The 16,223-nt window shown below is 46.6% G+C and overlaps 2 protein-coding genes across 2 annotated transcripts; one reads left to right on the forward strand and one right to left on the reverse strand.

Annotated features, from left to right (window-relative positions):
- Window positions 1–186: 186 nt before the first annotated feature.
- Window positions 187–4,221, reverse strand: LOC107280618 (G-type lectin S-receptor-like serine/threonine-protein kinase SD2-5). The gene has a single exon (XM_015779286.3). It carries the CDS (start codon window positions 3,143–3,145, stop codon window positions 551–553), a length of 2,595 nt encoding a protein of 864 aa, XP_015634772.1. The 5' UTR covers window positions 3,146–4,221; the 3' UTR covers window positions 187–550.
- A 371-nt stretch (window positions 4,222–4,592) lies between these two features.
- Window positions 4,593–10,730, forward strand: LOC136356184 (uncharacterized). Its single transcript, XM_066309769.1, has 3 exons — window positions 4,593–4,616; window positions 8,984–10,079; window positions 10,621–10,730. Exons 1-3 carry the CDS (start codon window positions 4,593–4,595, stop codon window positions 10,626–10,628), a joined length of 1,128 nt encoding a protein of 375 aa, XP_066165866.1. The 3' UTR covers window positions 10,629–10,730.
- Window positions 10,731–16,223: the final 5,493 nt, after the last annotated feature.

A 16,223-nucleotide genomic window follows, 5' to 3' on the forward strand; every position in this document is an offset into this window, starting at 1 on the left:
ATGCTAATGGTTTTTCAGCGGCATACTGAAATCATCACAAAAAAAAAATCCAACATATTTATTGTTAGGAACCAGGGGTGTACCCCAAGCTCCTCAGGTGATAGTGGTGCTCGACAGGAGAGCTAGGTCTGTTGCCTCACCTCCCCGGAATCGTGATGATCAGAGAATGGGAGGGAGGGGTTTGGGAGATTAACTTCTGCTTGCTTATTGATTCCGACATCTTTCTTAATATAAGAGAGAGGCCCAACACTTAAAAAACTCTTAACAAGAATGTCTTATCCTTAAAAAACTATCCTAATCCCGTTGAATGAAAAACTAATCCTAAGCTAATCAAATGGAAGACATGGACTCAGTTGGATGTCATCGGCTTCTGCTGCTTCAGACAGCGCACATAGAGCTGTCCCCACATAACATTTAATCATTTATTGTCCAAAATGTATTCTTTTGGTGCTCTCTGCAACATACTTCTCCAATAATAAATAGGATACTAGGATACAATGCAAAAATAGTTATAAAAGGTAAAGTTCATGAATCGAATTTTCTTCTGCTTTCATCTTGGACTAGATAATATTGATGCATGAGGTGGAGCTGAATATGTGGATGGGTTCCCTTGAACAGATATTACTGAATTTGCATTGAAAAAGCTGTAATCTAGGCAATTTTCCACCCTCATTACACCTTCCAATACCTTGACAACTGTTGACATAGAAGGCCTTCGGCCACTATCATTCTGCAAGCACCACATTGCAAGCTTCATCATTTGAATCACTTCCTCCTGGTATGAGACCATGTCACTACTGTGCTTATCAATCATATCAATCAACTGATTATTTTGAGCCTTTTCTCGTAATAAATTGATGAGCTGAACAGCTTCCTCTGGCTGAGAGATATCAATATTTTTTCTTCCACTTATTATCTCCATAAGAACAACGCCAAAGCTGTACACATCAACTTTTTCAGTGATTTGTGATGTTAACCATTCAGGTGCCAGATATCCAGGTGTGCCTCTCATCACAGTCATTACCTTGCTATGATCTCTATCTATTAGCTTGGAAAGTCCAAAATCCGCCAATTTGGCATTGAAGTTCTCATCTAAGAGAATATTCTGTGGTTTGATATCCAAATGAACAATTTTTCGCCTGCATTCCTCATGAAGATAACATAAACCCTTGGCAATATCCAGAATGATCCTACACCTTGTGCTCCAATCAAGTGGGGCGTTGTTATGGCGGTAATATATCCACTTATCAAGTGACCCTCCTGGCATATATTCATATACCAGAAGCCTATTTGACTTCTCTGCACAAAATCCGATCATCCTGACAAGATTGATATGCTCAATGCTGCCAATAGTCTCGACCTCTGCCAAGAATTCTTTCTTTCCTTGTCTAGCACTTTCTAGACGTTTCACTGCAACTCTCTCTTCACTTAATTTCCCTTCAAATACTGATCCAAATCCACCTTCACCTATCTTTTTACTGAAGTCTTCAGTGCATTCTCTCAATTTTTCAAGTGATAACCTCAGGGGCATTCCAGGCAATATATCAAAATCTAACTCTTCATCTGTCTCTTGATATTTTCTCCTCCTTCGTACGTAGACAACAATAATAGCAACCAAAACAAGAGTAATACTTGCTGCAAGTGTAGAACCTAAAATTGCCTTCATTTTGTTACTTTTGTTTTGTGTAAGGGCAAAAGAGGAGGTCTGTGTAGGTGCAGAAGAGGAGTTTTGTGTAGGGGCTGCTGAGGAGGGAGTAAGTTGCACTTTGAGGTAAGCAGAAGAGTTGTAATGAACAATTTCAGGTTGTATTGATTGCAAGGAGAAGACCTCTGTCACTGACTGGCATTCTCCATCAGAATCATTCTGCCCATAATACCTGAACATCACAGCTCTGCAGGAGCAATTCTTCAAGCAGGCTTCCTTGCAATCATCTCTGTTTTTTGCATTGGCAATAATTTGGCCTTCATCAAAGTAAGAAACATCCGTAAGACTCAAGAATTGATGGTATTGCATTTCTTGACAAGATATTGGAGTCACTGGTGCACAACCAAGATTAGCCTTCCGCTCATCAACTGGATGGAAGTAACTTGAACTAGAATTAGCCTGAAGAGGACAGATGCATTGGCCACTTGTGCATATCCCGTAATCCCCACACACTGTTGGGAAAGCACAATCATCAGGGAATTTCTGGATTACATCAGATACCATGGTCCAATTTGATCCTGCATCAAACCACTCATACAACCTCAAGTGTCCATCAGACTCTAACCTTATGTATTGGGTGGACTTTGCTTCTGGCAGTGCAATAATGGCTTCAGGCTTTCCTGCCTGGGTGGTACGTATAAAGATGCTGAGGCTGCCATTCATGAAGGTAACCCTTGTCGGATATTTTCCTCTCTTGTTTGTTGTCTGCTCATAGTAGAGTTGAGGCGGTGTGGATTCAACGTAACCATATAAACCATCTGAAAGAACAGTCATATACAACTTACTCTCAGTCCAATTTGTGTTGGAGGTATTTGCTCTCAGCCTCATGCCCTGCAGCAAAGACTGCCCAGGGACCAATGCATCAGTTGGATGATCAAATGACTGCCACACTGTCACATTCCTCTGATCAAACAGCACCAGGTTTCCTTGCTCTGTGATCTGCATGCCTACAACAGATCGGCCTGAAGTGCCGCTCGACCAGACGAGTCTGCCATCGGCTTCACGGAGGACCAGGATCCCATCTCCAGTCAGCTCCAGGGTAGCATTCTCTCCAACAGGGTGTGCCCGGTTGGCCGACCAGACAACCTGCGGAATACCGTTTCGTACCGAGGTGATACTGGCACCACCGTCAGTGTAGACAATGAAGATGGCGAAGAGGAACGCTTTGCAGGGTGGAGCGCAGAAGAACCCCGCGGCGAAGGAGGGGCCAAATATGGTTTCTGGTGAGCGGAGGATGATGGAGCGCACGGCTGACCCGTCGGTGAAGTCGACGCTGTGTTGGAGCACCGCGGCGTTGTTGACCCACCGCGTCGAGAGGTTTGCCGTCGGATAGTCGTAGAGCTGCTGCACGGAGATGGCCGGTGCTGCAGTTGCAAGCATCAGCACCACCACCACCGCCGCAGCAACGATGTCGAAGGACAAGAGATTTGCAGGACACATGGTTCTTGGATGGGAAAAGCGATGAGAAGCCTGCAAGGAACTGTGGCCAATTTCAGAGGTTGGCAAGATGTCCTGACCTGGTGATATGTCAATACATGTTGAAAGTTCAGGGATATATACCACACGGTGCTTTGAATTTGGTTTTGGAAGCTTGAATTGGTTTCTCCAATCACCAGTTCTAATTCTAAAGGTTCAAGAATTGGCTGTGCCGCATTACATTGTCGAGTGGCTTGACCAGTGAGGCAGTGACTACCACCATGGACTCAGCGTAATTTCCGTGTGCTATCTCATTGTTTTCTTGTCAAGAAAAAGGGCAAGTGCTGATGCATCACCGTTAACAATTTCATCATTTAAGCATTGTCGGAGTAGATAATGGTATGGTTTTAAGCAATTTCGTAATTGAGCGCCATTTTTTTCTGCTATTTTCGTTTGGGTGAGCATACCAACAGACTAATTAACTAATCTCAGGTAAGACCGGTAAGAAAACACGTGAATCATATTGTTTTATTTAAAATTGCAAAAAATCATCCCAGAAGTCACTTGAAGTTTGAAGTCATTTTGTTGCAAATGCTCACATCCTACTCAGCTTTGTTGCAAATGCCTACCTCCTATTCGGTTTTATTGTAAAAAACCATCCTAGTGTGTTTGTGCTTAATGAGACGTCAATGTGTTTTTATAAATTTTTTTTGGAGATTTCACAAATAAAATTGTTGATGAGAGCGTAAATGTTGTTGCACTTACAGTTTTGCTAATGAAAAGAACTTAATGGAACATGAAGAATGAGTCTAATGCAAACACTTAGACAATTGACTTGGCTAGCTTAGCCTATGGAGCTCTACATCATAACAGGCTGATCCGGTTAAAAACGTTCGTACTGGGTTGATTTTTGCAACAAAATCAAATAGTGAGTAAGCATTTACAACAAAATGATTCATATGGTGAAATGTCAAAGTTCAAGTGACTTGTGGGGGTGGTTTTTGTAATTTTCCTACAATAGCAGGCTGATCCCGTTAAGTGACTTATGAGATGGTTTTTGTAATTTTCCCTTTGGTTAGTTATTTGATTTTTTTAATAATGCCCAAAATACCTGGAGGGTTTTGAAATATCTTTTGCTATTTTACTATCAGTTGCATAAATGCAATTAAATGTACTGTTAATTCACTACAGTGAAAGGAAAAAAACCGTTCCATTGAGAGCTATAGTCAGATGTCTCAGTGGCAGCTATATTTATTCCCTAAGCGTACGTTCAAATTAAGCGTGTACTGACGGGCGCGTACCTGGGTTTCCCTACAGCGAAAAGAAACGGCGCTGTAGTGCCACTGAGAATCCGCCGTGTGGAGAAATCAGGTGGATTTTTGCGGTTCGCGCTAAATCCGCCGTGTGCGTCGGGGGTGTGGTGAGTGCACGATTCAACGTGGAGGTGTGTCTCGGTCTCACACCCCGGCTGATGGGCGACTGGTTCCGCGCCCGGGTGAGGCGTGACCCGCTACTCGCTTAGGCGCTTTTTCTTTATTAAGGCCCTCTTTGTTTAGGCTTAGGTTTATTGGTTTAGACTTTTAAGTCAGCTTATTGGCTTATATGATTTATAAGCCAGTGGATTTAATGTCCTAAGTTTAGTGGTGGAGTCATACATCTATCTCATATAAGCCAAAAAAGCTTCTCCAACCTAGCTTTTGGCTTAATAGTGTTAGAGTGGCTTATGGCTTCAAAAAAAGCCAAATGAAAAAGCTGCTTGTTTGTTTTGACTTAGACTTTTCGACTTATAAGTAGGCTTATAAGCCTAAACAAAGAGGGCCTAAGTCCAAACTTCAACTTTCTCGTTTTTCATTACTACATACGTTTTAGAAAAAAAAATCTGTGTGAAAGTTGTTTAAAAATTAAAAAGAATCATAATTATTACTTAATTAATCATTATTTTTTCTCATTTCGAGTAGAGATCGAATGGATCTAGTCTCAAACTGTACCTACATATTATATATTTTATATACATAAATATAAGAGTAATTCCACGTTCCTTGAGGGGTTATCATGAGGTACCAATTTGGTACCTCATGATACCTTATAGTACCTAGGTACCAAGAGGTACCAAATTTACAATAGAAAAAGTAGTACCTCATGGTACCTACTTAAGGACCATAAAATTGCTCTAAATATAAAGTTTGTATGTACACTTATACATATGTATATATAAAGTATATAAAAAATTATATATACACATAGAAAAATTATACGTATACATACAAACTTTATATATGTGTATAAAATTTGTATGTATATGTATAAAATTTATATGTATACGTATATATACACGTATAACTTTATATATACGTATATGTAAAGTTACATATGTATGTATATAGATATAAATTTTGTATAGCACACGTGTATATATAAAGTTAATACGTATAAACTTAGGGGCTGTTTGGATGTTATACTAAATTTGCTATCATTCATCGTACTTTTATGTCACACTTGTCTAAGTTGTGGTTTATAAAAAGTGAGCCACACCTTAGCTTGCAAAATAGGATTATGCCACACTTTATTGAGTTGATGACATGTGGGATCATAATAGATGAGAGGGAATCTTGCCACAAGTATGGCTATGAACCAAACAATAGACTAACTTGGTCAAACTTGTATCTAACAGTGTGGTAACCTTTGATAAACTTTGGGAGCAAACCAAACAACCCCTTAGTATACCGTAAGTATAGCAAAGTTTGTATATCCAAGAGAAGAGACGAGCTATATATTGATTTTGCTTTTGCCGTCGCCCGTCATTGTATTTTCCTTTTCTCCGAGCCAAAACAAATTAACCGGGTAAAAGATGGACGTACTATCATGCACATCCCGCTTAGTAACATTTGAAGTTTGAAAATCATCAGATTAAGACACTACGCCAGATCCTCACACCTCTGACGGGATACCTGTGACGGGCAAACGATTTGGTCACTAGTGACCATTACCTCTGACAGGTCAGACGGGATAACGTCACCGGTGAGCCATCCGGCCGCGGACCGTCACAGGTATCCCCTCACCTGTGACGGGCCGAAAGGAAAACCCGTCAGAGGTATACCAGTGACGAGTTTTGCTTCCAACCCGTCACTGGTATCACCTCACCTGTGACGGGCCGATACATTAGAAGCCGTCAGAGGTGATGGGCCGCCACCTGTGACGGCTTTCATTTCTGGCCCGTCACAGGTGAGCGGATACCAGTGACGGGTCGTTGAATAGAAGCCCGTCAAAGGTATGAGCAATACCTTTGACGGGCTTTTTTTATCTAACCCGTTTGAGGTGTGTTGGGTCTATAAATACCCCCAAACTGCCAACTGCTTTCCATCCCGACCATTGTACTGTTCACAAATCGGTTGGGAGGGCAAGGGGGGCGATTTTTTGCTAAAATTCAAGGTAAAAAACACATTATTCTCCATTCATTCTCAACATATCGATCATCATTTATTTTTCTTCGTATGTTGTTGATTTCAGATGGATCGTAGATGGATGTACTATGCGCATCGTTCGTCTACCGAGTATAGAGAGGGGGTCACTGAATTTGTCACATTTGCGGATAATGACAGAAAAAGTAGGATGAGCATGCACATGTTGTGCCCATGTAGGGACTGTAAGAATGAACAGATGATCGAAGACAAGGATGAAGTGCATGCTCATTTGATAATGAATGGATTCATGAAGAAATATACCTGCTGGACCAAGCATGGAGAGCAAGAGGCGCCTGATGTCGCAGCTGAAGAAGTGTTGGATCAGGATGTAGAGAACACCGTCGCAGCTCGAGAAGGCATGTTCGTACCTTCTCCTTTAGGTGGAGAGACCATAGATTTGGACACTCAATGTCTATCTACAATGTTGCATGACATTGAAGACGCAGAGGACAACGACAGAGATTATGAGAAGTTTAGTAAGTTGGTGGAAGATTGCCAGATGCCGTTGTATGATGGATGCAAGTCGAAGCACAGCAAGTTGTCATGCGTGTTGGAACTCATGAAGCTTAAGGCTAGTAATGGCTGGTCGGACAAGAGTTTTACAGAACTCCTTGAGCTGTTAAAGGATCTGTTGCCAGAGGGGAACAATTTACCTCAGACGACATATGAAGCGAAGCAAGTATTATGTCCGTTGGGCCTGGAGGTCAGAAGAATTCATGCATGTCCGAACGACTGCATTTTGTATTACAAGGAATACGCTGACTTGGATGTCTGCCCTATCTGTGGGGCATCAAGATACAAACGAGCAAAGAGTGAAGGTGAAGGAAGTAAGTCAAAGAGGGGAGGCCCAGCAAAGGTGGTGTGGTATCTCCCAATTGCGGAGCGCATGAAGAGAATGTTTGCGAACAAGGAACAAGCTAAGCTTGTGCGCTGGCATGCCGAGGAACGGAAAGTCGATACTATGCTGAGGCACCCAGCAGATTCAGTACAGTGGAGGACAATCGATAGGATTTACCAGGAATTCTCAGATGACCCAAGAAACATGCGTTTCGCAATGTGTACGGACGGCATTAATCCTTTTGGTGATTTGAGCAGTCGTCACAGTACATGGCCAGTTCTGCTTGTTAACTATAACCTTCCTCCCTGGTTGTGTTTCAAAAGAAAGTACATTATGCTTGCCATGCTCATTCAAGGACCGAGACAACCTGGCAACGATATCGATGTGTTCCTTGAACCGATAATCGATGACTTCGAAAGGCTATGGAATGAGGGCACACGAACATGGGACGCATATGCACAAGAGTATTTCAACCTCCAAGCGATGCTGTTTTGTACCATCAACGATTATCCGGCCCTTGGCAACCTTTCTGGCCAAACTGTGAAAGGGAAATGGGCGTGTTCGGAGTGTATGGAGGAAACAAGAAGCAAATGGTTGAAGCATTCACACAAGACGGTTGTCACGTCCTGATAAATTCATCCCGAAATAAAAATCATTTTCTAAAAGGAATAATAGAATTAATTAAAATTCGGAAAGAAATCGGCAAACACTAAAATACGTACAAGAAAAATTCGAATGTGGCCTGGAGAATTTTTGTTAAATTCTCCTTGGTCTAAAATGAGCCCTCAAATTTTACTTGAATTTTCAGAGCACCGGAAATATTTATTAAACAACAAAAACAATTATCAAAGTTTATTAAAAAGAAGACCTAAAAATAATCCTCCTTTTTCTTTTGGCCCAAAGTCCTCCCTCTCTCTCTCTCGGCCCGCGGCCAAAGTTCTCTCTTCCTCCCTCTATTCCTCTTCCTCTCCTTCTCTCCCTCCTTCTCTTGGGCCCCCCTTCTCCTCGGCCCAGCTCCCTCCTCCCTCTCTCCCGGGCTGCCTCTTCCCCCCCCTCCCCTCCCGGCCTGCCCGGCCCAGGCCGCTTCCCGCCTCCTCCCGCCTGGGCCGCCTCCCGGCCCAAGCCGCGCCTCCCTGCCCGAGCCAGCCGCGTGCGCACGCGCGCCGCACGTGCGCTGACGCCGCGCGCCTCCCGCGTGGGACCCGCCTGTCAGGCGCGTCCCCGACCTCCAGCCGCCGGCCTTCTTCCTCTCTCTCCCGTGAACCCTAGCGCCATTCCTCCTCTAAATCCGCTCTATTCAAGCCGGCTCTTTCCAAATTGATTGGGGGGAATTAATCCCCATTGATTCCTCTTCGATTACCCCCGTTTTCCCCCTTGAATGCCGCCCCCAATCGCCGGGAACGGACGCGCCAAGTCCGGCCGCCTACCTTTGCCGCCGGCCGCCATTCCCGTCGCCGTTCCGCCCTCTCCCGTGCCCGGCTCTCTCCCCCATCCTATAAAATGGGATCCTCATCCCCCGTTCTCTCGTTTTAGCCCCCTCCCGAGCCTTCCCGTGGTCCCTAGCCACCTCCCCACCGTCGCCCTCTCTCTCCCGTGCCGCTGGACGCCTCCAGCCGCCCCTACCGCCTTGCCCGTGCGCCGGCCGGCCGCGCCGTCGCCTCCTCCAGCGTCGCCGCCACCTCCTCCACCCCGGCCTGCCCTCCGTTTCCCGCGGAGACCCCCGGAGCTGCCTCCCCGCCGTCGCCCTTCTCTTTCCTCCTTGCCGGCCACCTCCAGCCGCACCTCCCGCCTCGCCCGTGCACCCTCCGGCTGCGCCGCCACTTCTCCCGGCGTCGCAGCTGCCTCCTCTTTCCCGGCTTCGCCTCCGTTTCGCGGGGAAATCACCGGAGACGCGTCCTCGCCGGCGTCCAGTGGCGTCGCCACCACTTCTCCGTCTCCGGCCGGCTGCTGTTCGTCGCCGGTACGCCGACCGACGTCGCCGTCTCCTCCGTTGACGTCGCAGCGTCGTCCTCCACCCCGGCTGCTCCTCGGTTTCGCCGGAACGCCGTCGCCGCGCCGGCCTCTCCATCCTCTTCGTCGCCGGTGTCCTTTCGGCCGCCCCTTCCTCCTCCCCGGCTCGTCGGCTTGCTGCACCACTACCACCTCCGGCATCGCAGCGGCAAGGTCGTCCTCGGCATCGTTTCCCCTCCATCCAAACCCCTCCGCGGTCCATCATCGTCGTCTCCGATCGTTCTCGTCGTCGACGTCCCGTCGGTCGCCCGGCTCGTCGTCTCGCGGCGCCGCCTCCGTCGTCGGCATCGTAGCGGCGTGTTCCACGTCGTCCCCATCTCCGTGCAGCTGCCGCCGGCTGTCCTCGTCGCCTCCTCGCCGGTCCCGGTCGTCGTCGTCGTCGTCGTCCTCTCGTCGTTCCCGGTCGTCGTGGCGTTCGTCCCTCCGTCGAGCCGTTCTCGTCCGTCGTCCGCGTTCGTCAAGCGAGCCGCTGCAGCCCCGTCCTCGTCTTCGTCCTCGGCTCCGCGTCGTCAAGCCCCGTGCCGGCCGCGTCTCGCCTTCGTTCAAGGATCGCCGCCGAAGCCGTCCCCTCGCCGTTCGTCTCCGTTGTGCCCGTCTGTCTCCGCCGCGCCCGTTCGTCGTTGTCGTTCCCGCGCCTCGTCGCGTGGTGGTAAGGTTCCCTCTCCCTCGCTGCCCCGTCCTCGTCCTTTCGGTGTCGCCCCGTACCCGTTGTGCGGTCGTCGACCCCGGTTCCCGTGTACCGGTGTCGGTAGTCGTTCGCTTGTGCGTGTGGTGACCGTGTTAGTGTGCCCGCTCGGTAGCCGCGTGGTTTCTACGTGTGCAGCCCGTGTGGTGTCTAGTGGAGTCCGTTTGTTGGCCACTCGCCTCGGTTGACACACGGGGTCCGCTTCCGTCGACCCGTGGACCGTCTCTGTGTACTCGGTCTACCGTGGTCCTTTAGGTTGACATGTGGGGTCCGCATGTCAACAGCGCAGCCTTCCTGTCTCTTCCAGGCTAGCGCTTACACATGTTTTATAATTGCAAAGCTTAATTATAATAATCCGCAAATCTCCATATAACAGCATTAAACCTCGGATGATCATATCTTGGTCGTACGAACTCTGAATCGACCCGTTCAAGTCTCCTAATGTTTGTTATAACCTAAAGAACCCTGTGCTTTCTTTTTATGTGTTGTTATTGCTTCTTTATAGGCTTGTAGCTTTGCTTGTGTGCTTCGCGTAGCTTCTGTCGTTCCGGAGGTTCCAGAAGCGTGGTTCGCGGTCGTCGCCGAAGGTTCGGAAGGCCGTTCTCTCTGAGCAAGGCGAGTCACATCATCCTTGAACATATTGAATCCCAGTTTATCAAATTATTTTGATTTAAATTATTGCATTATTGCTTTATTTAAATTCCCGCGTTATCACTGTTTTATTTAGCCATGCTTATTTACCTTTGTTAAGACATTATTATTGCCATTGTTATTATTACCTTGTTCACCCTAGAATAAACAAAACCCCAACTAGTGGGTACTCTATTCGTGGTTCCACTAGTATAAATTTAGGTAGATGCTTCGCTGATTAATTAGGCAACATTAGGTGGTTTTATAACTTTAGACTTTGGGAATTCTCATATCATTTGGACACTATGGAATTGTTGGATTATGGTGGAATTGGACATACACCTCTCTTCCTCTTTCAAAACCCCTAAAACATGTTTTCGGTGGGGTTTGGGTGCATGCCAGTTGTGGGAAGTAGCACCCCGGCCACTATAAGGATTAAGCTCGGGCCTCTGTTGCAAAGCACTACCGTACTAACCACATGTCTAATGGGTAAGGCTTAACTCGGTGCTCAGTCTAGTCCTGAACAAAATGACACGGATAGAGATGGATGAAGTCGTTGCGACGATGGATATCTCTGAGGCAAATGAAGGCTACGCGAGCTGCGGCTCGGTAATCGAGATGTCTAGGCAAATGAAGACTACACGGGTCGGTGCCCGTTAGTCGAGATGCCATGGCACTGGACTAGTACGCGGGTGGTCTCACCCCTATGTGTGTGGCGCACCCGGTCTAGATCTTGTTGCTAGGGGCTCAATCCTGGCCTGCCTGTCCCGGGATACCGGCCGTAGGCAGGGTTGGGTCGGTACTTTTGTTCACGGCTAGGATGGGTGAAGGGTTATGTCACATGTTTACGACGGGTTCCAAGGCCATGGAATGCGGAGTAAAGATGTGTCTTGTGGGTAAAGATGTACACCTCTGATCAGAGTAAATCTATTCGAATAGCCGAGCCCTCGGATATGGGCAAGCCTAGCAATGTACCCAAGTTAGTGGTTTAATTCTTAAAATTTGCTTAACAACTAAAATGTGGAAAGGTTGGCCTGGGTTGGCTTGGGACGAGCTGGGACCCAGGTCGGGTTGCCAGTTCGGTCTGAATCATCGTAGGCCTTGGGTTAAGGCAGGTTCGTGTGGGTCCACGGCCTTGATTAATAATATTGTGTAGCTCTAGGATCGTCTTTATAAAATAGCTTTGGGCAACTAAGTGACTTTTAAATGCTGTTTACTGCAAAACCTAACCCCTATTATTATCCCCTTGTACCCCCCTTGCATTAATCATGCATCTGCCGGTGTGGCTTGCTGAGTACTGTGGTTGTACTCATTCTTGCTCAATCTTTCCCCTCTTCAGTAAGAGAAGCTTTGGAGAAGATGTCTTAGGTGGAGTCCTGGCTTATACCCCAGTTGAGCGCCTGTGAAGATGGAGCCGTAGGCCCGCTAGTCCGCTGCTGTTTATTTTTGTTTGTCAGGCCTTAAGTGCCTTTGTAATAATGTAAATATTATCGATATAATAAAGATGTGTCTTTTATATCATGTTTGTATGGTGTACCCCGGCTTTTCCTGGGACGGGGATTAATACACTAGCGTTCGGGAAAAGGCAATTTTCCCGGTCGCGACAACGGTCTACATGGGTCACAGGAGATTTCTTCCAAGGTATCACCCGTATAGGAATATGAAAAAGAATTTCAATGGACACAGAGATACAGCCGGACCCCCGACAGAGCTAACAGGGACAGAGGTGCACAACTTAGTGGTGGGAATAACCAACGAGTTTGGAAAAAAGAGGAAAGTTGGAAAGCGAAAAGAGAAGAGCACATCGAAGGAAAAAACAGAGGAGCATGTGGAAAAACAAAAGACAAAAGAGAGGAGCATGTGGAAAAAGAAGTCAATATTTTGGAGACTACCATACTGGAAGGATCTTGAAGTTCGCCACTGCATAGATTTGATGCATGTCGAGAAGAATGTATGCGAGAGTTTAATGGGATTACTGCTTAACCCAGGTACTACAAAGGATGGTCTCAACGCCCGACGAGATCTGGAAGATATGGGTGTTCGGTCGGAGCTACATCCCATAACCACAGAATCCGGCAGGGTTTACCTTCCTCCAGCATGCTACACTCTCTCGAAAGAAGAGAAGATTGATTTGCTAACATGTTTGAGTGGTATAAAGGTTCCATCTGGTTACTCATCAAGAATCAGTAGGCTCGTTTCACTGCAAGATCTTAAGTTGGTTGGAATGAAGTCGCATGATTGCCACGTTCTTATCACACAGCTGTTGCCCGTTGCAATAAGGAATATTTTGCCTCCTAAGGTGCGACACACGATCCAGCGGTTGTGTTCCTTTTTCCATGCAATCGGCCAGAAGATCATTGATCCCGAGGGACTAGATGAACTACAGGCAGAACTTGTGAGAACCCTATGTCATCTTGAGATGTACTTTCCTCCAACTTTCTTTGACATAATGGAACATCTTCCGGTGCACCTTGTGAGGCAAACAAAGTGCTGTGGTCCAGCATTCATGACGCAGATGTATCCTTGCGAAAGGTACCTGGGGATCCTTAAGGGTTATGTATGGAACCGTTCACACCCCGAGGGGAGTATCATCGAGAGTTACACCACCGAAGAGGCCATCGAATTTTGTGTGGACTACATGTCCGAAACATCTTCAATTGGATTACCACGATCTCATCACGAAGGGAGGCTTGACGGTGTTGGTACTGTTGGAAGAAAGACTATTAGGTTGGATCGGAAGGTGTACGATAAAGCTCATTTCACGGTACTACAGCATATGACTGAGGTGGTGCCGTACGTTGACGAACACCTTGCAGTTATCCGACAAGAGAACCCAGGCCGATCAGAGAGTTGGGTCAGGAATAAGCACATGTCTTCTTTCAACGAGTGGCTGAAGAACCGAATTGCCAGGTTGCAGAACTTGTCTAGTGAAACACTTCAGTGGTTGTCACAGGGTCCTGAATGGAGTGCCACCACCTGGCAAGGATATGACATAAATGGATACACCTTTCACACGGTAAAGCAAGACAGCAAATGCACAGTGCAGAACAGTGGGTTACGCATCGAGGCTGCTAGTGACGGTGGTCGTCGTGATCAATACTATGGTAAAGTTGAGCAAATATTGGAGCTAGATTACTTGAAGTTCAAAGTCCCGTTGTTTCGTTGTCGATGGGTCGATCTTCGCAATGTAAAAGTTGACAATGAAGGTTTCACCACTGTCAACTTGGCTAACAACGCATACAAGGATGAACCGTTCGTTCTCGCCAAACAAGTTGTTCAAGTGTTCTACATAGTTGACCCGTGTAACAAGAAACTACATGTTGTTCGTGAAGGGAAAAGGAAAATTGTTGGATTGGACAACATTGCAGACGAGGATGATTACAACCAGCACGTCCACGGCATAGGTCAAGAAATACCTCTAGAAGAGGAGGAAGAAGAAGATGAAGTTCAATATGCACGTGTCGACCATGAGGAAGGATTATTTTTGTAATTTATGTACGTAGTTTATGTCTACATGTCTGTTATCTGTATGACTCTAATATGTTCGCAATGATCAATAGTATATTGCTTATGAAATAGTCAAATAAAATAATTAAGTGAAGCACCCACTAGAAGTGAAATAAAATAATTAAGCAAGTATAAGCATTGGAAATAAAATAATTAAAGTAGTATAATAATGAAGTGCAATTACTACTGTTAGTGAAATAAAATAATTAAGTATAAAAAAATATGTAGTGTATGTGAAAATATGTTAAGGAAAATAAAAGAACTAAGTGAAATAAAATAAAATAAAATTGCTCTAGGCAAACTCATCTGTGACGGGCTCTATCTGTAGGGCCGTCACAGGTGACCTCACCTGTGACGGCCCAGAGTGTTGGGCCCGTCACAGGTGGTCTTACCTGTGACGGCTCCACGGTTGGCGCCCGTCACAGGTGAGGACACCTGTGACGGCCACATAGTTGGCGCCCGTCATAGGTGAGTTTGACTAGGGTTGACCTAGGGTTGGACATCTTCTAGATCGATCCAGATCCGGCACCCACTCTCACTCACTCACTCTCTCGACCGCCGCCTTGCCTCTCTCGACCTCTCCGCTGCCCTCTACGCCCTCCTCTCCACCACCGCCTCGACCTCTCCACCGCCGCCCTCGCCGCCGCCAAATCCGCCGCCCTCTCCGCCCTCTCCGCCACCCTCAACGCTCTACTCTCCACCGACGCCGGCCTGCACCACCGCCGCCGCACTCACTCTCTCGACCGCCGCCATCCATCTCCACCGCCATCTCCACCGTCGCCGTCTCGACCTCTCCGCCGCCATCTCCGCCGCCCTCTCTGCCGCCATCTCCACCCTCTACACCGCCCTCTCCACCGCCGCCTCGACCTCTCCACCGTCCTCCTCTCGACCGCCCTCTCCACTGCTGCCGCCTCACTCACTCTCTCGACCGCCGCCGGGACCTCCTCTTAGTCGCCACGCTAGGACCGTCATCGCTGCCACCGGGATCTCCTCTCTGCCGCCTCCTCCTCTCGACCGGGACCTCCACGGTGAGCCCACGGCCCCCGCCTCCCCTCGTTTACTATTGGTCGCCGATTAACCCCCTCTTCTCCTCCTCAGCGCTGCCGTGCCGAGAAGCCGTGCGCCGTGCGCCGGCCGGGACTCGTCGTCACCGTGCGCCGCCTCCTCTGCTCGTCGTCTCCTCTCCAGGTACCCCTCTCTCTGATGCCGATGAATGGAATGGTGCAGTTAATGGATGAATGAATGATGCAATGGAATGGATGAACGAATGATGAACTTTGGATGAATGATGAATTTTGGGGATAATTGTGCTCTTTTTGAATTGAAAATGCATATGTATAATTGTGCACTTTTTTTGTCATTCCGTTCAGATTGTTGCAACTGTTATTTAAAACTTAAATATGTAGCTAGTTTGAAACTTGAATGTGGATACTGCTTTATAATTGAAAATGCATATGTATAATTGTGCAGTGTATACTGCTTTATATGTTGTTTTGTTCCCTTTTGCTAGAACTATTGAATTTCGGGGATAATGTTTACATTTAGCTGAAAAATGATGGATTAATAGATTGGCAACAGTGTGGTTAGATAGGTAGGGTAGCTAGCTAGAAATAGTTTGTCTAGATAGCTAGTTAGGGGTAATGTTCCCTTTTCCTATAAATAAAGCATATACAGGGTTTGAAATTTGGTTGGAATGGATGAATTGATAGATTGGCCGTAGATTTAATGTAGTTCCGAGGTTATCAAACCATCACAGAATACAAAATGCATGGGGAATTTTGGTGGATTGGTCAGTGTAGTCCATGGACGGAACCGACCTAGACACCAAAATTCTCCATGCATTTTGTTTTCTGTCATTGTTTGATAATTAAGGAACTTTATTAGGTTTAGGGTTTGAAATTTAGTTCAAATGAAAGAATTGATAGATTGGCCACAGATTACCTACACTTGTTGATTTATATACCCTTGTTG

Source organism: Oryza sativa, chromosome 4 (assembly GCF_034140825.1).
Source record: "Oryza sativa Japonica Group chromosome 4, ASM3414082v1".
Lineage (NCBI taxonomy): Eukaryota > Viridiplantae > Streptophyta > Magnoliopsida > Poales > Poaceae > Oryza > Oryza sativa.

Bases quoted from the DNA above. Each gene is read 5' to 3' on its own strand.
- LOC107280618 (XM_015779286.3), bottom strand. From the start codon at position 3,145: ATGTGTCCTGCAAATCTCTTGTCCTTCGACATCGTTGCTGCGGCGGTG.
- LOC136356184 (XM_066309769.1), top strand. From the start codon at position 4,593: ATGGGCGACTGGTTCCGCGCCCGG. The intron at 4,617-8,983 runs GTGAGGCGTGAC...CGTGGTCCCTAG, and splicing joins GCGACTGGTTCCGCGCCCGG to CCACCTCCCCACCGTCGCCC.